Source organism: Styela clava, chromosome 9, assembly GCF_964204865.1.
Source record: "Styela clava chromosome 9, kaStyClav1.hap1.2, whole genome shotgun sequence".
Taxonomy (NCBI): Eukaryota; Metazoa; Chordata; class Ascidiacea; order Stolidobranchia; family Styelidae; genus Styela; species Styela clava.
The window spans coordinates 8,709,881-8,733,305 of record NC_135258.1 but is presented as its reverse complement, the minus strand read 5'-3'; the positions used below and the strand labels follow the sequence as shown (position 1 = coordinate 8,733,305).

The 23,425-nt window shown below is 31.2% G+C and overlaps 2 protein-coding genes across 4 annotated transcripts in view; one reads left to right on the top strand and one right to left on the bottom strand.

The window, feature by feature from the left end:
• LOC120340170 (ERC protein 2-like) overlaps nucleotides 1-23,425 on the bottom strand; it is a 47,736-nt gene that overhangs the window by 23,566 nt on the left and 745 nt on the right. For 2 of the 3 annotated variants that reach the window (XM_039408456.2, XM_039408458.2), the window contains exons 2-4: nucleotides 23,175-23,308; nucleotides 5,587-5,711; nucleotides 422-633 (exon numbers count right to left, since the gene is read on the bottom strand). In XM_039408456.2, coding sequence (XP_039264390.2) covers nucleotides 422-633; nucleotides 5,587-5,711; nucleotides 23,175-23,279 — 442 coding nt within the window. In that variant the 5' untranslated portion in view covers nucleotides 23,280-23,308. The remainder of the gene's footprint in view (nucleotides 1-421; nucleotides 634-5,586; nucleotides 5,712-23,174; nucleotides 23,309-23,425) is intronic. The other variant, XM_039408459.2, reaches the window with a different exon arrangement.
• On the top strand, nucleotides 13,338-23,166 carry LOC120340172 (uncharacterized). Its single transcript, XM_039408460.2, has 10 exons — nucleotides 13,338-13,557; nucleotides 14,007-14,209; nucleotides 15,791-15,918; nucleotides 16,636-16,727; nucleotides 16,815-16,884; nucleotides 17,376-17,524; nucleotides 18,193-18,330; nucleotides 18,939-19,758; nucleotides 20,184-20,301; nucleotides 21,007-23,166. The coding sequence occupies exons 1-10, from the start codon at nucleotides 13,425-13,427 to the stop codon at nucleotides 21,178-21,180; spliced, it is 2,025 nt and encodes a 674-aa protein (XP_039264394.2). The 5' UTR covers nucleotides 13,338-13,424; the 3' UTR covers nucleotides 21,181-23,166.

Genomic DNA, 23,425 nt, shown 5'->3' with positions numbered 1-23,425 from the left:
GCAATTTTCCGCAAGAATCACCTTTTAAGATATTATTTAGCAAAGCCATATTTGAAGTTGAAAGTAACATTAAAGTAATAACCAGGTTTGAAAAATAATATAATAAAATAAAGAAGTCCATTCAATTTAGCCTATTTGGCAACAACCCATTCATAAACTTATTTATAGGATAGTATAGTAAAGGATTTACATATTTATCACGGGGGAAAGGAAAACGGATAATGTCGGGTATGGGTGTCAGTCCATGCCGGGTATGGGATTAGTTAGCCATTTATTTGGAAGCATGGACTTGATGGTGAAGGGTGCGTGCGGTGGCGAGCATATTCCTAACGCTAAAAACCATGCGCCATACCACCGAGCTAAATTTTGTCTAAAATAAAAGTTTTAACAAAATAAAACATTCTAGCATCAAGCATCCTACTTTCATTAATATGAAGAGAGTTATGATCACTGATTTCCATTTTAGGTGAGTTACTTGATTGTGAAGAATTAGCAGGAGAGTCTCGATCGTTTTTATATCGATGTCCTTGAGAGAATATAGCAGCAGTAGATTGGGATGAGATACTATTCGGACTGTTATAATTTGACATCATTAAATTCGGACTTGATCCGAGTATATTACTACCGGCTGATCTGAAATGTTAAAAATGAAAAATGTTTATACAGTGATGAAAAACGTATAGGCCTAGTGAAGATTTTGTTAGCTTAAATTAATAAGTAGAGATTAAATAGCTAGAAAATTTCTGTGGAAATTCAAGAAATAATTGTTGCTGCTGTATATGAAAAATTTTACCATGAAAAATTTCACACATGAAAATTTTAAAGGAAGTCTAAATATACAACATTTTTATATAAAGAATCAATTGAAAAAGCCTTTAAAATACAGTTAAATTCTGTCTATGTGGAATTATTCCATCACCGATATGTAAAAAGGTTATAGACATAGTAAGCATTAAAATAACCTAACACTGGGGTGATAATGCATCTATCATTACATTGTGTAGGTTTAAAGTGCAATTCTGCCTAGGTGGAATATTTCTATTACTAGTAAAGGTGCCACTAAGGGTATTGCTGACAGACTTATACATAGCATGAGACACAAATAAGTTTTGCCAAAGTTTCAAATAGTAACCTTTGCCTGAAGCATTTGAAACAGTAGCAAAATATATACCATTTGCTTCCTACCATGTGTGCGTTTACTTACTATATTATAATGACAATATTTTATCTGCATTTAAATCCTAAAGGCTTCATTGACAGTCATTCTTATATAGCATACCCAACTCACAATACCTTCCACTTTCTGCAAATACCTTTCTATCACCCATGACCAAACCACAAATTCTTTTTCATATTTTAAAAACTACTTCATAAAAACAGGGAGTGTATATGCCTCACATACCATAAAACTATATATGCATATCTGTAGATTTTATCAACACAATATCAAGGTCATAATACCTCTAATAACACTAAAATTTTCACTTATATTGGATCATTTTTCAAATGATATGCATGACTATATTTAATGTTGCATTGCTTATTAATTGTGCACTTTTTAGAAATGACTGTAATAGGACTAATAAATTCTATGCATATCAAGTGCTTCGATGCTCTAAAATGCTATAGATGTCCATATATACCAATAAATAGTTTATGTTATCTAGAATACTGTCTTGCAATCAATGCTTTTTAATCTAGAACAATCATATTGTCAATACTCACTATATCTATTTTTTTTTGACATTACCGTATTTCTCTACATATAAAAAGTAGCCTACTTTCATGACAAAATTTAATTTCTAAAATAATGGGGTGTGTATCATACATTAGCGTAGGAAAATATCAAAAAGTATTACCATAATCAATATTTTACACATAACTGGATAATACTTTTTAATATTATTATAAATTTATTTCCATTTTTTGTGGAAAACCAGCTTTTTCAGTGGAAGCATAATATTCATGAAATTGACTATTCCCACCAACAAAAGGTTAATTTAGCTGTAATAAAAGGTGGCAATTATTCTAAACAACTCATTAACTAAAGCGTTGCAATGATCATTGAAATAAAGTGATAAGAATGCCACTGATGTTGATGGGTTAATTAACGATGATCATTAGCTATCAAATATGTTATAAAACACATTAATCCATGGATGTAGTTAACACAAAGTAGACAACATGTCTGAAACACTAACATAGAAATGCTTTTATGTATGGGTGAGTACTATGCAATAATAGAGAAAAATACAGTAATTCTAACTTTAATGTAAAACTGGAAAATCCTGTAGATAATAACGCACTAACTACAATTATCAAATCTTTTAATGATAAAAATATTTTCACAAACTCTATTTCTGTTTCCATTTAAACGGCGACACATTTAATTAGATAAGTATGCACTATAAAATTGTGCATGCATCATGCATGCAGAACTAAATTGGTAAGCATACAATGGTATTCATTGTATATTAATCCCCACTATATAAGGATATAATCTTGATAATCTGCATGTTATTGACATAATATCAGGTGTTTTTGCATTACATAGCAATTGTATATCTATAATCTAAGGTTTATTTAACTTGATATAGCTGTACAAATAATGTAAACCAGTCTCTGAAAACAATTTATGTACCTCACGCATCTTACTGTGCTTTCATCTAGATGCTTACACAAAAAAATTTGTAGAATTAGCCCGAAGTTGAAAGTAATGAAATTGTCAACCCTTTGAAGAGTTAAATTCACTTTTATGAATGTATCAATGTGTCAATTCATTGTTTTTTTTAGAAACAAACGAATATTAAATATGTATATTTGTTATCGAGTAAGGAGTATTCCAAATTATATAACGCATAAAATACATAATAAATTAATCCAACATATATTCACAAGACCTTCAATTATTTTGATGTAAATTGTGTCCAAAATAGAACTGAACTATAAATCATAATGAATAAAGAATCCATATAAGAAAACTCCCAACCAATTAAATATATTTAAAAAGATAACAGGAAACCAATCTATTCTGTTAATATGAACAACACAATCTAAATTGCAAGATATATCTTGTTTAGTCTGAGGAAGTTAGACTATGATCTCATCAAGGTTCACTAACAAACTTGCTAATTATAAAAAGAAATTGCCGGTATGCTATTTCTATCTATATTTATAATTGAGAAATAGTACTATTATGCCTTATTCACCTTACAACACTGAGCTAACAATACCAATATATCTACTCTATGGCCTCAAAACTAAGTACATGACATACTATCACCTTTATTGTCCCGAGAGACAAAATAAAAATCCATCATTCCCTACATAATGGTGTCTTGAGGTTAAAAATCAATAGCCAGGTCACATAGAAAATCAAAATATAGATCAAGATGTTTAGCTATTTATACAGATTATAACAATATTTCGTCTGATGGATCATTTGTAGCCTTTGATGATTAGCATTGACATTGGGTATGTATATTACATTGACCGTCAACAAAGAAAACATTCCGATATTGTATTTACAGTAAGCTAATAAAATGTGTTTAAACAATAATCCTAATATTTTGAAAAATATCTGTACGAAATACATACCGGTATTATAGGCCTAACATTGTCCTGAGACGTAACACACTATTTGTACAGTAGTACAGTATGCCACCATATTAAGCCAGCTACAAACCCGCTTTTAAGCAAAAATCATTGTCAAATGTCCACATATTGCCTCATTGTGGTAATATATGACATTATTCCAAATTCTTGAGTTTGAAAATAATTTACATTTTCATTTGAAATTATCATTCTGAACAATTGAGGTCTCACAGTACGAACAGAGATGTCTTAATATAGTAATTTATGAAGACTGCAATATATTAAAAAAACTAATCAAATCACTGTTTAAAATTAAACTTTCCTGCTTTTCCAAATTCAAACTTATTAAATATAAACTGACTTTAATTAAGATTAACATACCGTAATCTCTTTCCACAAAATAGCAAGTATATTTGTGAGCTTTCGCTAGATCATAGTCCAACTTCTTCAGACAAAACGAGATGCAAATATTAAAGATCAATAGTCAGTTAAAAATATCATACAATTACGACTTTAATTTGACCTCCTGAAGTATGCGCACCAAAATGGCGCACAACCTGAACTCAGGTTGTGTACCAGGTTAGGGTTCAGGTTGTGCGACATCTTGGTGCGCATACTTCAGGGAGTACCCTTTTAATATATAAACTTTATTGAGCCTGATCCAAGACACTATCACCTCACCCAGGATGTAACAAATCATGTAGGAAATGCCAAATCAGGAATTTAACAATCCTTAAAAAATTGCAGCTCCTTAAATACCAGCAACTGCTCATTTATGGGTCTTTTTCAGAGCAAACAGGGATAATAAGCACCATATAAAAAGATTAATTCTAGATTCCATATTCGGAAATAATATTTTAAAATGCATTTAGAAAGTAGATTGCTCATTTTTGGCCTTTCATATAAACTCCCAGCCAAAATTTGACATCTCCCTCGAAATTAAAAATTATTTATTTATTTCTAATCAAGCTTCAATCCTGATGCATACTACTGAGCAACATGACTTATGAACTGAGTTATTTATATCATTAGGCAACAGACTAAAGTCCAGTTTATGATCAGAGTTGCACCACAATTCACTCAAGTTGTCATCACAGCAAACAAAGGAAGACTGATAATACAAATTCAACATACCAATGCCGTGCATACTCACAAATATAAATTTGACCGTTTGTACAAATGACTACAGCAGCAATTGTGCAATGTAAACGACTTTTTGCAATGTGAAAAGAACATAAAATGATGGATACAGCAAATAATTATGATTTATTGGATAGCTACTAACAATCTCATTAGCAAACCCCATTAGAAATAGCTTGCTTGAGTTGGAAAGGAGAATTTTAATTAAACCATTACAAAGCAAGGTTGCAATTTGAGGATAGGTATTTATGTACGTTCGTTGATAAACGTTGAACAACTGTTATTAGCTATTTATTTTGTATGAACAGAATTTAGATTGACTTTAGTCTGGCATAAATCGACTTTTATTGGTGTGTAATGCCTTAAAATAGATATATTTGGTATTAAAAGCTCTTAACATTTCAGTTGTCGTTTAAGACTTAGCTCAAAAATAAGTCTTCTGTAATTATAGGTTAGTGTATGTGACATTTTTTTTTGCAGAGTTGAATGTCAGGTTTTTATTACTATTTAAATTTCTTCAAGTTTTAAACTAGATTCTTTAAAACACTGATTTCTGATGAGTTAAGAGCAAAGTTTTAGAATATTTAACAAAATGAATACAATATGTCACTTTAATACATCCCTTCTCCATCAAAGGGAGGAAATTAAAGGTCAACCAGCCAGTAAGGGCTGGTTGACAAATAAAAAACAGCAAACAGATGGTGAAGTAGAGCCTAATTACATGCTTTCCATGACTCAATATTCCTTTCACCATATTTGTAAAAGAGGACGAATAAGAGAAATAATGAATTCAATTTTTAAACAATCATTGTTCTAAAGCACACTATTAACAAAAGTTTATAATATACAAACCTATTTTTCTTGTTTGATGAGGCATGAGATCCTGTTGATATTCTTCCCAAAGTTTTTGATCTTGCATTTCCCAAATCAAACTCACTCAGATATGCAGGACTTGTGGTATAGGCTGCATTTAATGACTGGAAACAGAAAAATTAAACAAGTCAGACAGCAGACATATGGGAAATAATAGTTCACTGTTACTACAGATAGTAATTCAATGAATAAGACTGCTAGAAAAGATAATGTGAACACATGAATTCAAAAAGCGAAAAATATGTTATGAAATTAGTCAGCTTTTGGTAACGGTAATCACAATGAAGTATTTAACACTGCAACTGTATCCAAAAAAATTTTGAAATGGAAGAAATATTCTCTGTTGTGTAATTTTTGCCTTTTTCGCAACATTTATTGTTGTTTTAACCATTTGTTGAATTAATAATAAACATCAGTGGCTGTTCAGTGCGGAAAGCATAATAAGCAATAATAATAAAAAATAAAGTTCTCACAATCGAAAACAATGGAATGGTATGATATATATTTCAATGTGACAGGTGTGTGATATAGTACATCAGTATTTGAAATAACATATGATATATGTGCAAAACAAAACAAAAGTGCCACGCGAAGCCAAACCTGCTGCAATTCAAAAGAAAAATAATCACTCAAACTCTATTTACTGCATATAATTTTGCAGTGTATGAATAGCCACATTCTTGAAAGGATTCATTGATCTGACAAAACAACGCTACAATTATAGTCTAATGATGTGTAATCCTATCAGCTATCAAAATGTGTTTGCCTAAGGCCAAATCGACTTGCATCACTCTAGAATATCAATACATAATTGGTATGATCATATTTGAAAAGACAGTCTAAAGGTTGTAAGAAGAGCAGCGCCGTATGTTAGTCCTCACATTATAATACTCAAGAGGTTTTATTCTTACCGGTAATATTATTCAGTAAGTAAAGTTATTTCAAGAGAATTTAATTTTTATTACAGGGAGTAATGTACAAACAAGAATAAAGTTACACTTTATTAAATTAATTTCTGATAGTAAGCTATAAGTTGTATAATATTCAAAAGCATTTCAGTTAATTAGCAAGCAATAATAGCCAATGACAATGCATAGCTAAGAACGTCATTATAATTTATTTTATTGTAAATTACTGGAAGCAGGTTTATTCTTTGATATGATAGAAATAAGCTCAGTTGATGAAATTTGCACTGAGAGACTTGATTTTGTTGTTTTTTCATATTTTTAGGCTGTTTGGATGGCAAAAGTGCTCATATAGAATATTTTGCTTGAAAAACTAAAATTTCAAGTTCATTACAATGATGAAGTTACAGAAAGTGTATACACACATATATCTTCATAATAGGCATGCAACTACTTGGGTCTTAAACTTGATTAAGTATTCATTAGGGTTGCAAGTCAATTTATAGCATCCACATAACACATTAGCTTAGACCTCAAAATAACGATTCAGGTAGATTTCCACTTGGACATAATTATGGAGTGATACATTTTCAATGCCCATATTCGAAGAATAATGATGCAGTGTAATTGCCACGGCTAAAAACTTACAGAATTTTTCAGGACAATTTTAAATTTGAGCCTGCATGCTAACAGAGTTATTATTATTATTCCACTTCATTGGACATTAGATATAAGTGGAATATAATTTCTGAAATAAGGCTGGAACAGCAAGGTCTAGAAAAAGCTGCTCAAACTATGAACGACTACAATTTGAAATCAATAATGGAATCTGATAACTGGAACAAATTATAGGTATTATAGCTAGTATATCGTTTGTAAAGCATATCACATTACGGTTTAATATGACGTTTGCAAATTTGTATTATAAATATTCAGAGGTGTAAAATAGAAAATGCAACAGACAACAATGCATTACTGCCTATTCACCATGACAATAAATAGTGGTATAAAAATGTGATCTGTATAATCTGTAATCTATATTATAAAGGCGATTGTGTAATATCATGACAATATGTATTCCGGTACACAGTCATGTGGAAATTACGTGTTTAGAATGCAATAACAAACATATTACTCAGAAATTAGAAAAGAATTTCAGAGAAATTGTCTGTTGAAACTGAAATTGCTTTAGATTGAATATAATGGAAATGAGAATCTTTAGGAATTTGAAGTTTTTTGTAGTAAGTTTTTTCTTTCACTTTCAGTATGAGTGAAGAGTTACATAGAATTTCATATTGACGCAATCAAGCTATTGTCTAAATTGCGTAAAATATTTGTACCGCTAAGTGTCTATTGTATATAATTGTGTGCGTCATTTCTTACATCAGAAGGGTTCAAAAAATTTGTGTGTTCGCAAGTAAAAATTTTACCAGTCAAGAATTATAATAGGTAATGTAAATTCCGTACTGAAGCTGCAGAAATAGGATACAAAAGGATACATAAGGAAATATCAATAGAGCTTCTAATGAGGAAACTACTACCTACACACCATGTATTTATCGATTATAAAAATATGAGATATTCAGGCTGTTTATTAATTAAGTCTTTTTGATTCTATAATATGATGATCATTTACCGTAGTTCATTTGTGCTTTGTAGTATATTATGACTCAGCTTTAGTTAGGACATATTATTGCAACATCTGATAGTTTCTCAAGACACAGCAGAATTGAAGGTTCACTGGCAAGCTGTAGTTCTTTAGATAAATTCCAAATAAGGTATTTATGGATGATGTAATATTTTTGCTATCTCATCACTTAATACTTCATTATTTTGTGAACTGCATGCATAACGTAACAATTTGAAGGAGTAACGGGACTGATACCTATACGCGAATAATGTACCTTCATGTGTCACGTTATATGTTATAATCAAAGTGATCTTACCTAAGATATAAGAAAACTGATGTTCATCATTATATTTGGCTACATCTCAATGGAACTAGATTAAGATGAATGAATCTGGGATATTATACAAGCTCTCCAAAATGAATAGAATATAAAAATAGCGGCCAAACTTGTTACAAATTTGTTTGTTTTTCAGGTAACTACTGTAGTTAAAAGAATCTTTATTATAGTTATATTACTAGCTACTTTCAGATGACAGACTGAGCATAATACATAGAAAATGATGTCATTCCATCTATTGAAGCTCTTCAAAACAAATAAAATGAATTCACAATTTCTATCTAATCTTGATTATAATAAATGAAGCGACGTTTATAGTTCAAAACCCCAAATTCAAATCTTTTAAAAACTTAGAAATAGAAGTTTTTGATCTTTTAGGTGGAGCGCTGTATGTTGCATATTTAATATTTAAAGAACTTTGTTCAAATTTGTGTTCTCTATTCAACATGACATAAATATAAGTCAGCTAATGAATTATGAAAACAATTATTGCAGCATGACTGATAATAAGAATAGTTGACACATTATGGAATGGTTACAAAATTTCAATTTCGAATCTGTGATAAATCCCATATGAAAATTGTAACATAGGTCCAATGTTCAGAATGATGTGGCATATTGAAAGAGAAATATGCAAAAAATTGGGTACTATTTTAATCACAAAATGTATTTATAGATTTATTCATAATTATACTTTTCTTAAGATTTGGGGAGTTTCCGACAACTTAACATAGATGCTGAATAACAATATTAAAAATTGCATCATCAAATAACCATAATATCCAGTATTGGTTAGCATATGCTTCAATAAAAAAAAAGACTTCCAATAAGATAATTAAGATGAAATGTGATATGACTAAGATGAGTGAAATTATAAACTACTAGCAGCATCATGTTGCAGTAAATGAGTGTTCCCATTATGCGATTTCATCTTTCAGATTCCGTAAAATATTATCAAAAAAACAAGATAGATTGGAAAAAAAATCAAACCAAAATGTGTATTGGATAAAAATTTAGGTAAACAAAGATCCAATCTAATATTATAGCAGTAATTGTGAACTGTAGTACTTTATTGAGGTAACATTTTCCAAACCACATAATATAATCCTATATTTGCGGCAGAGTTTATTCAGGAAATGATTGCAATGTGTTATGACGTTATTCAATGACGTGTGGAACATAAGACATGCAGCATGGCGTACGTAAACATGCCATATATAAAAAGATATACTTTGAGGAAAGATATTCTGATAACACCATCTTTCGTGAGATAGTGACAGTCGTGCAGTCATGACAGTCGAGTGTCATGAACAGTGTCAGCATGAGTATTGGGTTACCTATTGAAAGACTTAAAGAGTTATGAACTAATGAACATATAATGATTTTATCAGTAAATTTGATTACTACACATATTTGAAATCCTCAAAACCAATATATAATGCAAGATGAGGGAAAAAACTCTGATATTTTGATTGCTAATTCCGAATTGGCAAATACACATTATGTATTATAACCATAATGAGGTTTAGAAGGAATTTGAAACAGCATTAGGGAATTGAGTGGTTAAAAACACATCTTCTTTTCGCAGAATTTACTTTTTTTGCAATGGCATCATAATTAACCTAGTTAATGAGTGCTATTAGATAAAAGCTGGTTCGTATATAAACATGATTATTTTGCAGCATAATGGATGGATGTACATTTGAGTAAAACTCAAAATTGACTAGAAAATTAGAGATGATGATTTATTTCCAAAGATAGAAAATTTTGAAATAAAGTACATATATAACGCAGTGAGAAATAATGACGAAAAAGCAATTTGTATAAACAGAAGGAGTAGGTAAGACTACAAGATCCATGGGGTCAACCTAAATCCAATTAAAATTGATATACAGAAATATACAGAAATCACAAAGAAAATGTAGTGTTTATATATTCGCTAACAACTAGACTTATCTTTCCTGTATCATTCCAAAAGAATACCATTGATAATGTATACTAATATTCTTATCTACTCACGAGCAGTTTGAGCTATAAAAGAAAACTAGAAATAGAGAAAATGGTATGATGGTAACATGATTTTTTTTAATAGTATAGTTGAAACATTGGTGACAAATCTTTTTGGAACAAATATAACCATAACCATCTCAAAATAACTCAACATATTTCTTTTTATCGAACATTTTTAGTCAGTTAAGTAATTTTATTAGAAGAAAATGACACTTATATGGTCATGTACATTGGAACTATTTACTGCTTGACTTGATGAAATATATTACATGAATCATATTTCTAAAGGAAGTATAGGACAAGAGGAGGCAATTGTGCTTGAATAAATGCGCTGACTCAATGAGGAGGATATCGAAATTGATTTAAGCGCAGCATTTAGATATCAGATGGTGTACAATAGTAGTTATATTGTGTTTCAGTATGTGAGGACTATTATAGAAAATCGGCATACGTTGTAATTTCAAGAAGGAAAGAGAGGTTGTCCATACTGCGAAAATCAACTAGAATGTATATTCAATATAGTCTGAATCGATTCTTGCGAAGGTTTTAACGAAAAGTTGATTCAGTTTTAAACAAAGGCAGATATCTTCTATCAAAGATGGTAAAATGTTGTCAGGTCTAGGAACAGCCACATTAATCAAATCATAAATGTGTGTTTTACAGTTGCGTGCATGCTTACTAAGAAAACTTGGTGGGAAGACATTCAAGATTGTAAGTGGAACTACTTTTGACTTACCGTATATATAAATATTTTACATTGATAATGAGCACAGTGAAATAAGGGTATAGACTAGATAAATTTTATAACTAAACAGCCAGTAATTTTAAAAGATTTTTGGGAATTTTTTTTTTTCAAGAATCATTTTATATCATTTTAATTTTGTGTGAATGAAACATAAATCGGCTTACAGCCCTACCTTAATTGCAATTTTTAACGCAGCAAAATCAAAATTTGATATAAACTGAACTCATTTGGCATCTCTAGTGAAATGACGAATTTGGAAAATGTCATTTCCGGATCAAGCATCCTCTAAACAAAATACAGAATAGCATGAACTCGAGCGCCAGTGTCAAATTTGAAAACAAGGAAGTTGAATAAAGGATAACCTAGAATTGAAAAAAATGGACTTTCAATAAGCGCTAAAGTTTACCATGATAAATGAGTGATTATAATTTGTAAAAAAAGGCAATTTAATAAAATATTATAAAGTACTGCCGTATCGGTATGTATTTTATCCAATAAAAACTGTGCGTCTGTAATTTATCCTTGTCGGAAAATTATTAAAAAGGTATAAAACCAATATCAAATTACAGGGTTTTAATTAATCATTAATGGCTGATAATTGTGCTCAAATGATAGTTACCAGCTGTATATATATAGATAGATATAGTAGAATAGATTATGATTACCAAAACCGCCTAACTAGTTTAGTCTTGATCAGTGGGGATGTTTAATAATAGTCAATTAAATTGACGTAAATGGTAGTTGTTTATATTAAATTAAACGATGTGAATGTTCATTTATTGAAAGGTATAGACATTTCTGAATATAAAACGGAGTTTAGATCATAAAGTTCTTTGTGGTATTCAGATATAAAAATCAGTGGAATCATGAGCTAGAAAGGATGGCTATGTTTTTTTACTACCATGTTCTTCTACAGCTGTGTAAATAATTAAACCGTTAGTATAAATAGCTTAGGAATTATTATTTATAAAAGAGGAACATTTACGAAATTGCTACGTTTAAAAGTATCAAAATAGATAGAAAGTGTAATTTTTTGGTGGATTCCAATTTGACATAATGAAAATGTTTTCTCATTGATGTGAAATTGACATTGATGACACATAGAATGAACATAACTATCATTAGGTCAATGAGATAAAAGAAGACAATCTTGTCAGAAGTGATACAGGAAATGTTTTCTCAAAGGAAGTGATCAGCACATGTTCTGTGGTAACTGCTTGTGACGTGTTGATACTTTGACAAGAGCATAAACAAAATCGATATATTACGCATCGTATGTTGAATTGAGACTAGAAAAGTATACACAACCGTGTTTGAGCAAGGGATATATAATTAGAAAATTCCAATTACTGCATAGCATGATATGAGAATCATTTCCCACATCAAGGGAAACACTTTTCTCAACACAAATTCAAGGTTGTTAGGCAGATATAAATACCGAAACATTTAACCCATAGATAGCACTACGAATATGTGTTGATTGCATGCAAGACCATAACCAATTAGCCTGATGCACGCACAAATTGAACGTTGTTAGGCAGTTATAAATAACAGAATTTCCAATTAATAGATAGCAATACGAATATGTGTTGATTGCATGGAACATCATAAACAATTAGGATAATGCATGCACAAATTCAATGCTGTTAGGCAGATATGAACAATCTATAGATAGCACTGCACTATCTGTTGATATATTGCAGCACTAGAACAGACCTAGAACATGAATGGCATGGCAGATTCCTATGATATTTGTTGATTTCATGCAGAAATATAAAAAATAGTGCTAGTAGAGTAGTTGCCTCTAAAATAATGCATCAGCTCAGAGATCACAATATAGAATCAGAACAGATTACTGTAATTATTGCATTTAAACTACTTATGTATTCTGATAACTATCTCCTCAAATGCTGGATTTTTTTATATATGGCACTCCTTCAGGTTTTCGCTCTGATTAAGACCATGTTCAAGCAGCCACTGATACCTTTTGATATGCAAGGTGTTACTATTCTTCGAAGAACCTATTTTTTGCAACCTGGTTGAGGTGGCACAAGGGATTTGTGGCACATCGTGTTTTGAGTGATGATTTCCATAAAAAAATAAAGAATAAAAATTTTCTTGCAGATATACAAAAAAATATATCATTATTTAATTTATTATAATATAATTTTGAAAAGAAGTAAAAGAATCATGTCTGGAGCAGAATCAAGGGTAAATGTTGTTTTAGAAGAAATAGAAACAAATTCAATACCTGACACAAGTTTGAAAATAACAACAGACAATGCTGTAATTATGGTTGAAAAAGACATGTACAATGACCCAGGTATGAAATTACTTTATTTCAAATTTTAACATTTATTTGAATTTACTGTTTTTTTATGGAAATCATATAGTAAATATATGTGGAGATATATATCATACATCTGGTGGTAGATTTCCACAATTTTAAACAATATGCACGAATTCCTATATCGAGAGTTTTTTACTTCGCATTATTTAATCTACTTTTGTATTGATCACTAAACTTTCAAGAGCTACTACACTGAGCTCAATGTAAGAACTATAATTTAATCAAATATATATTTTCACCGTTCTAGCCAAGGCTTCAATCCTTTCAATTAAAACTAATGTAAGCCATATTAATAAATAGTCACAGCTATTTGTCCATATACACCCATACGCCAATCCTCATCAGCTTGTAAAAAAACTTTTCCAGAATAACCAAGCAATACTTCAATAAAACACCATGATGATTAGTTTCTTTTTCTTTAGGAGAGTGGAGATATTTCGGCTTCGCACTCGGACTTATTGTTGTAGTATTGGGAACAGCTGGCAACGGACTTACAGTGTGGGCTTACAATAATAACAGAAATCTTCGAACTTCATTTAATGTTTTGATAGCAAATTTATGTGTTGTGGAATTAATATTTTCCCTCATCATCATTCCATTGCAACTACCAGGATATATAATAGAGGTGAGAATTCTTATTATCAACATTCTTTGTTTATGGACGCCAGGATTCAAAACAGAAAGAAGTATTGTTCAGTACTAAGCAACTGTTCTTCAAACATATTCCACAAAAACAACGACTCAGAAAATTTTATGGAGTTTTTCATACTGACATGACATTCCAAACAGTGCTAGTGTATAGGTTGATATTGAGCCAAACACCAAACTTTTTTAAATTCAAGATTGCCTTCTGAATTTCATACAACGAGAATGCGGTTGAGTAATGTACTATCTCTCAATTCGCACAAATGAACAATAAAATAGTTAGACCGGCCTATTAGCCAATTACACACATGTTGATTACAGGATATACACTAAGTCGCTTCAATTTACAATTATTTTTATTGAACATTATACAGAGCAACTAAAATTCCCAGATAATCCCATGAGTATTCGACACCAGACAAATGTCTGGAACAAAAAAATCAAACAAGATAATAGATGGATTTCTTGCCTTTCCCCACATTACTTTAATCCATTATTCTCATGAATATTTTAGTAGTTTCTAAGAATAAACATCAATACAAGCTCACTTTGACAATCTGAATGACTTTGAATGTTTTTTCGAATCCTAATGCAAATGGTGTTTGAATTAGAATGGACTGAGTTTAGAGAAAAATCATTGATACAAGAAATGCGGTACTCCTGAAGTATGCGCACCAAGATGTAGCATAACCTGAACCCTAACCTGGTACACAACCTGAGTTCAGGTAGTGCGCCATCTTGGTGCGCATACTTCAGGAGGTCCAGAAATTCATTACTTCATTTGGATAATGTAAAAGTTGACAGAAAAAAGATAACTTCGATTGTACAAATTCAAAAAAAAATATCTTCCTCAATTTGAATAAATTCAAGTTTTATTTGAAAGAGGTTCTTCAGACATTGTTATCTCAAATTTAAAAGCTATTCACTATGAGTAAACTGTAGTATTTGGCAAAATATAATATGTCTGGAATTTCCATATTCAAATGAATAAATATCCTTTCTTCTTTGATAAGTATAATGATGGATAGACCTATGGCACAAATAGAGTAATGGGATATACTCATCTTCATGTATTTTAACTAAACTTAATGCACACTTTTAGTAATTGTATTGTTATCATGCAAAGGAATTTCCATATTCAAATGAATAAATATCCTTTCTTCTTTGATAAGTATAATGATAGATAGACCTATGGCACAAATAGAGTAATGGGATATACTCATCTTCATGTATTTTAACTAAACTTTATGCACACTTTTAGTAATTGTATTGTTATCATGCAAAATGAATTAGGTCATAGATTGAAGAGTACAATATGCAATTCTTTTATGAAATAGACTGTGATAAGTATAAAGTGATTAACCGTCACAACTCAATAATTGGAATCGCCCACTCCTATTATCAACTTTCACCACTTTTTTATAGAGGCACAGATTTTATAATATGTAGGTCTAATTTAAATTGTTCAAACTCAAAATAAATAATGACTAAAAAGTCTAAAATAGAATATGAAAATAATAGTCTTCTATATTCATTCAATTTGCAAAAATTCTATTTTCAGGTTGCACCATACTCAAAAGCAGTGTGTTCGACAATTGGATATTTTTATTACAGCTTAATTGCGGCATCATTACAAAACCTTGTCTGTATTGCCATCAACAGATATATCGGCATTGTGGACACAAAAAAGTAAGTTGAGCATAATCATAAAAGTACTTCCAAATTGCTAGGGATGCTACTGCTAATTTATAAATTTCATGATAACCTTGTGAAACTTTTGCTTTCACAAGCACAAAGGGAACACTAAAACGAATAAAGTATAACACTGTGACTGCTTTATAAAATTGTTTTGTGTGGAAAGGTTAAAAAAAACAAGACTGAGGAATGCTATCGAAGTTCCTAACCCTTTGTTTATGATGCAAATAAAAACTTTTCAATTGGATTATACCACCAATCATAACATGATTTCAAAGTAATAACATTATAATTTACTGTATTTTTAACATCACAATATGATACTTCCTAGCAAGTTGATATAGCAAAGAGGCCATGTGCGATCACAGGCCAGACATCTGCATAAATGGACTGACTTTTTTGTTTATGACGATTTATATGCATTTTGCTCCAAACAAGGCTCCGCACAAGCAGTCACTTCTAGGCAAAAAGCTACTGGAATTCAGACAGGCTGGAATGTGGAATCATTCCAATTTGACATTGTCTACCCAAATTATTACACCCTGGGTGAAGTGGTAGTACGGCGTATGGGATTTGGACCAGAGTAAGTCAGTCCATCGCACCCACAAATCTGGATAACAATATAGAACTTTAATAATACAGAATCCTGTTTCATTATATAAATCCTCTTCAATTTATACTAAATTGGGAACTAAAAAATGTAATTTTCAGATATCAAAAATTATTCACTGGAAATCGTCTACGTCTCTGGGTAGCAAGTATTTGGATTTTACCATTATTGGTTTATTTACCAATTGTCATAGGTAAGCTGAATCATTTCATTATAATTACCGTATATATTGGCATTAATAGCATGAAGTGAGTTCACCAAAGTTTTCTTTCGTTTATAGGTGGTTCAATTAAATATAGAGAAAACACACTCAGATGTTCAATAGGAGGAAGTGATAGCATGGCAATAAGGTAAAATTAGATCAGTGTTTCTCAGAACCTCAAAGAAAGATTTTGAAAATTAAACAACATTTGATCAATGGGATGTCTGACTCTGTTTGATCTTTAGAATCTCAGCAATGCCAATAGTTTATGACATAGCACAGAGGTTGAGAAAATTCGGATCATAGAAATTTCAACTCCTTTTGAACTCGGAGAAAATTAAATTTCAGTAACAAAAACAATTGCATATTTGAGTCTCCTCAATTATAATCTGTTAAGAACTCTTAGTAAACTTGATACTTATTGAGTTTATAAAGAAAATTCTGACATTTATCATCACAATTAAAAGTGGGAAATTACCACTCCGCACTTTGGAGAATTCAATTTTCAAGTCCGGACTCCTGAGCAATTTGTAAATTTGACCGCGGTAAAAACATGACTCCTGAATCCACACCCTGCTCGATCTTTGTATCAGTTTCTATAAACTCAATATTTCCTATATTCAATATTCTCTATTTCAGCATATACAACATTATCTTAAACATCGTTTATCAAGCTGGAGGATTGTTAATACTGATTGGATTATATTCAGCTATTATACAACGAGTCAGAAAAGTTCAAAAAAAGTTAAAAATCCACAAGAAAGCAAGTTTTAAGGCAACTAACAAAAGTAAGTTAACTTAGGCCTCGTAAAATCAATCGATAGTGTCAAAAATTCACTTGAAATTAGTAAGATTAGTTGTGGCTGGTATGCAAGAAATAAGTAACCTAGCTAGATTACGAACAAAATACTTTCACACTTGTACGAGGCAGCTTGTAACTGGGCTTGTTCAATACAAAGGGCCACATAATAGGCAATAATAAACAACAAATTTAAATGCATTTTACAGTTGGCTACAGTTTAAACATATCAAGCGATTTCAATTGACTTGTAAACAAGTTTGCCATAATTATATCATCAATTTATAATACGGATAAATAGCATCCATAATATCTAAACTAGTTACTTTGCACGATAGTTCCAGACAATCCATGAAATATATGATGTTACTCATAGCCCATGCGTGCGTAACTTTACTATCTAACAACTTCCGCAAAACAATGTAAAACGGATTTGCTCAAACCAAGGTCCCGCACACTCAGAAACAAAGGAAATTTATTTCAGAGCAAAGTTACAAAGTGTGCCATTTGCGTGTAAGTAAGTACCGATCGACCTGAGCACTTCAAGTCAATATGATCAGGAAAATAACTATTCACATAACTGAGGTTTCTGAAAAAATAGAAAGTCAATTATAAATATAACTGGTTGTAAATCGTTATATTGTTCATCTTAAACAGGTAAACTGAATGGATCGCAGAGTAAACCAAGGATCGAAATTCATACAACTCCTGTGACAACGAGTGGAGATGAAGGAATAGATGATTACAGACCTTCAAGTATAATAAGCGGTGGATTCCAATTCAGACCAGCAAAAGGTTTGTTTTTCAACAGTTGGAAATGTAAAATATAAAAGTTGATTATCGATTAAGTATCGAGTTAAAACTTGACTATGCTGGCATTCTAGGTTACACATTTAGAATTCAAATCCCATGCCCACATCACCCAGGGTGTGATTGGGTGTGCGTCGAATCAGAAAGATCTGAATCCAAAAAAGGAAACCTTCCGCATAGCGATATATATCAGTGGCCCTTGTACAGAGCCTTACTCAGAGTGAGGGTATTGGATAAGTGTCGCATAAAAAATCTTATGACATCATAATCCATGAAATGATGAATGAATCAATGGTCACATTATGGTCATATCCCCAATATACCAGGTCTTGTTTGGGCAGTGTTTTATTCAGTTTAATTGAAATGAATGAATGAACCCATTTTCCAAATACAGGTATATTTATTACAATTACTGGTTGTACAGTAGCATGAAGGTTTAATAATGTTTGTTCAAGAATGTTAATAAAAGGCCCTAAGAATGGCAAGTTTTATAAATCATCGAAACAATAAATGACCAAAGACCCGGGCATAATAATCACACCATGATGTCTAAGCATGAGTTCATACATTAATATAATGTGAATCATTTCCAGGAGCAAGACATCATGATGCAGCAAGTGATTCAGGACACGGAAGTGATCATGACGTAACGAGTAACGGTTTGCTTAGCAAACCTACTTCAGGACACACAAACTCTCGTGCATCTTACATGACAGCTTCTGATGAAGCATCACCAAAACCACAAAAACGAAGGCAATCTCTTTTTCAAGTTTTATTTCGACCGAAAGTCAAAGACGAAAAAGATACTCAAGGTCAATTAAGGACACCTGATTTTACAACTGATGATATGCCTGGACATTCACACGAAAGCCAAACACCAGGGTTCTCGAATGAACCAACTTCACCGCTCCCAGAGACAGTTCAAGAAGCAGTTGCAGAAGCACAAGTTATATTACGAGGTATGGAAGATGATAAAAAAGACATAAGACGAAAAAAATCCCTCAGTGCACCCACACTACCATCACTTGATGAAATTATGCAGACGTCACGAAAAAATTCTGCTGCTATTGCAAAAAACATTCCAGAGAAAGTTACCGAAGTAAATGAAATCGTCAGCCCTGATGTGTCCCCAAAACTTGTGCGAGGATATACAATCGGCAGCAAATACATAAGACATAAAAATCATGTCACAAATGGTGGCATAAAAGTGACTGCCGAACAGATGAACTTGCTAACTCCAGCAGCAATGAACCAACTCCGGGCAGTAGATAAAGCTTTGTGCACATCTATGCCAACACTTGTTCCTAATGTTGAAACTCCCCCACACACAAGGCATGGGACAATTGCGAGAAAAATTAAAGAACACAGAAGTAAAGGAAAAAGTAAATCAAGAAGTGAAAAAAGAAGACAAAAGTAAGAATTTTTATATTCTCAAATACATACATAAAAAAGGTTTCAAGCTTTTGAGTATAATATAATCATGTATGTGTGATAATGATCTGTTTGGCAATAAGATAGTCATATATTACAATTACCTCATTCCACTATATATATATATAACAATGCTACAAAACTAGTAGCAATGCATCAACAACAATAAACAAAAGTTGTAACTTAGCAGAAAATTATTGAGATTGGCATTTTTTACCACCATTGAAGTGTTTGTTAGGCTTCTAGAGTTGTGAAAACGATTGGTAATAGTAAAGGTTCTACCAGCAAGTAAATATAAGTTTTAAAAAAAGTTCAAATTTACAGAACTAACTAAATTACTAATGTAAACATGGTAGAATCTGAATTATTATATGCAATCTTACTCATATTTACCACTATTTTATCAGGGTAAAAGCTGCAAGACGTCGAAATGCACGAGAGAGGCAACTTGTTTACAGCAGTCTTACAATTTGTGTAGCATTTGCATTGTGTATGCTTCCTTCAGCACTTTTATATACATTTCAGGTAAATTGCACAATAATTTTAGCATTTAGGTATTTAAATGAGAAATCTTGCAAATCCATTGTGTAGGCCTATTGATATTACAACATGCGCAGAATTTCGTGACATAGATAATGCCTAAACAAATCCTAATGTTGAATTAATAATATTATCCTATTAGATAAATCCTTTTAAAAGACTATTGATTTTCTATTTTTTGTTTTTTGAGTAGGGAAAACTATTGTTTCAACAAATGACATTTTGACAACATTAGCATTTATTGTTTGCCAAAGTCTAAAATGTTTGACTTTAATTACAAAGACCGGACTTCAAAAAATTTTGTTCTGTTCTCTTCTGGCCTCACAAAACTACATCTGATTGCAGTTAATCCCGACTTTCTCCCGGGATAGATTTAATTTGGGAGAGGGCGGGGGAATTTTAATTTGTATTTGCATACAATATTACTAATATGCTTTGATTGTTTAGTCTTATTGGAATCCTTTTTTACACACACATTATAAAATATTCAAGCTGTACAAAAGCCGAAGTACGAATTACACTAAACATCTGATAATGAGCCATCATAGATTGATGGAAAATTGGAAATAAAGTGGAAAATGGAACTGCCTTATTGCATCCCAGAAAATTAGAAAACTCATTATTATTCTAGCCTATCTATGTCCATTGTCTAGTCACAATTTCAATATTTTTTCATGTTTTTTTCAACAGACTCTACTTAATCTCAAAGTATCAGCTGCTGTTGTTCTCGTTGTTGGATGCATTTCATGGGTGCATGCTTTTGTAAATCCTTTCATTTACGGATACATGAATCACTTGTACCGAAAAGAATATGGACAAATAGCGAAAGATATGGAAAAAAAGCTTGCATCTTGCTTCAAATGATTAAAAACAAATCGTAATTGAAGCAACTTTAGGCTGCAGAAGAAAACCAATGACCAACAACAGAGTTAAAGCAAGATGGAAGCTAGTTTAAGTAATGGACCGCAAAGTGAAAGCTTTACACTTTTGAAAGATGTCTAGAAGCACATCAGAACAAAATTGAATGGCAGAAAACAAGTCAAAAAAGTGGAATCACATTCGTGCCACACTTTCAACAAGAATGGCCATTACTAACTCTAGAACAAAGGGTAATGGTGTGGTTCAGATTTTCTATATTTTTTTCATGAAAAACCCAATCCACAATCACACCACACTGAGAGAAAATGCAGTCATTAAAATTTTTGCAATATTTTGGAACTCTATTACAAATATCAATGAAAAAGAAGGCCCGAAACGGTACTCAAGAATACAAAAGTACTGGATCTAGATTTTACAATGGCTGCTATCTTAGATTCCATATAGCCTTATCAAATTGATATACCGTCGATTAGGCGACATGCAAAATATCCATATATAAAAAATGGATTGAATACTTGGCTTAGCAATCAATGAAGCTATGCATTATTAAACTGACTAACTGCCAACTCAGAATATTTAAAACTGACCTAAGATGAGAAATCATTAAGAATATACGTTACAAATCAATAATGAACTTTTTTGATTTACAATTCTTTAACATGAAACAGTAAAAGCTAAAAGCCATTACCAGCAAAAATGATAGCTGTCAATAGTCTGGTTTTATACCCCTATAAAATACCTGTGAATACTATTTCATTTTATTTCTTTGTTAATTATGCCTATTAAAATAAAACTATGCAGCTTATACTTTGCACAAATACACAATATTGGGGCATTGCATTAAAAAGTTAGGGTAGATTATAATCTTCTCAGAATTGGATTCTTTGCTTCATAAAAATGTACAAACATAAAATTTTGTGTGTGAAAACTCAAAAACCTTAAAATTTCCTTTGAGAAAGTTTAAACAAAATATTACAATTGCATTAAAACGTTCAACAACCATTATTTCTTTTTATTTTATATTTTCAAGCAATCATGTTTTGAGATTCTATCTTTATTTCTGTTTCCTCATTCTCATTTTTGAATAAAAAAGAAGAAGCTAAAACTTGAGTTTTAATATTATATTTGAAAACCACTAGTGAAAAGGATTTCTTTTCTAAAAGAGCAAATTCTGTACGCAATCTACACAGACGAAGTATCAATAAGTCAAGGCGTTCTAAAACAGAGCTTCTAGCAATAATGCAATCTGAAAGTTTGGGCTTACGAGTCTTATATATCGATTGGAAAAAATCAATGATTTAGGTATAACAAGATTTAAAACGGCGCTATTTTGACGTCAGTTTCGCCTAATCTAAATATCTTGATGAATAATAAATATTTGATACATTGTTATGTCATAGGATGAAAATGAACAAATTTCTCACAGATAGAACGTTGGTTTGAAGAAAAGCAGGAAAGTTTATTATTCGTATTAGTAATTTATTTGTACTTTTGTGTGATTATTACACGAATAATGAAAATAAAATTTACAGAGAAATCTGTGTCAAAATTTGGGCTTAATAAACTTAATTTAATGTTACTTGATTTATTGTTGGTGAAAACCAAGAAAATGGAGCAGTTTAGCATGCAAAAAAAAACAATACCTAGATAGTTATAAAATAAAAACTGATGGGTAACCAACAATACAAAAATATACAAAATGTCTTGGAATAATAAAAAAAAAACATGCACAAAACAATAACAATTTCAGATCAATTTAAGGAATCATGCAAATCCCTCTGATATTAATATTATAAGGTAACATATACAGATAATCAAACATTATTAGAAAAGTAACAAGCCAGTGGTGTCAATTCTTTAAGTTTGATTCCCAGCTCGTCATCAAACATCACAGAAAAATTGGTCTATGGTGGAAACATGCCACATCAAATACATCAGTCATGACAAAAACCCACATCAAGGGAAACATTTATGATTACTTGTATATTTTCCATAGAATAGGTTCTAGAGCTTCCATTATTCCTTGATTTATTTGATGACTGACGAGGTGAAGAAGGAAGGTTTTCAGTGAAATTGTCTGTCATTGTTTTTACTTTACAGCAAATTAGGACAACTATAATCCATTGAAAGCAAGTAGAAAGAAAAATGAGATATATATAAAAATTACTATAAATATTATAAAATAAAAATTACTCGGCAGTGTGGCGCATCGTGCTAAGCGTTAGGAATA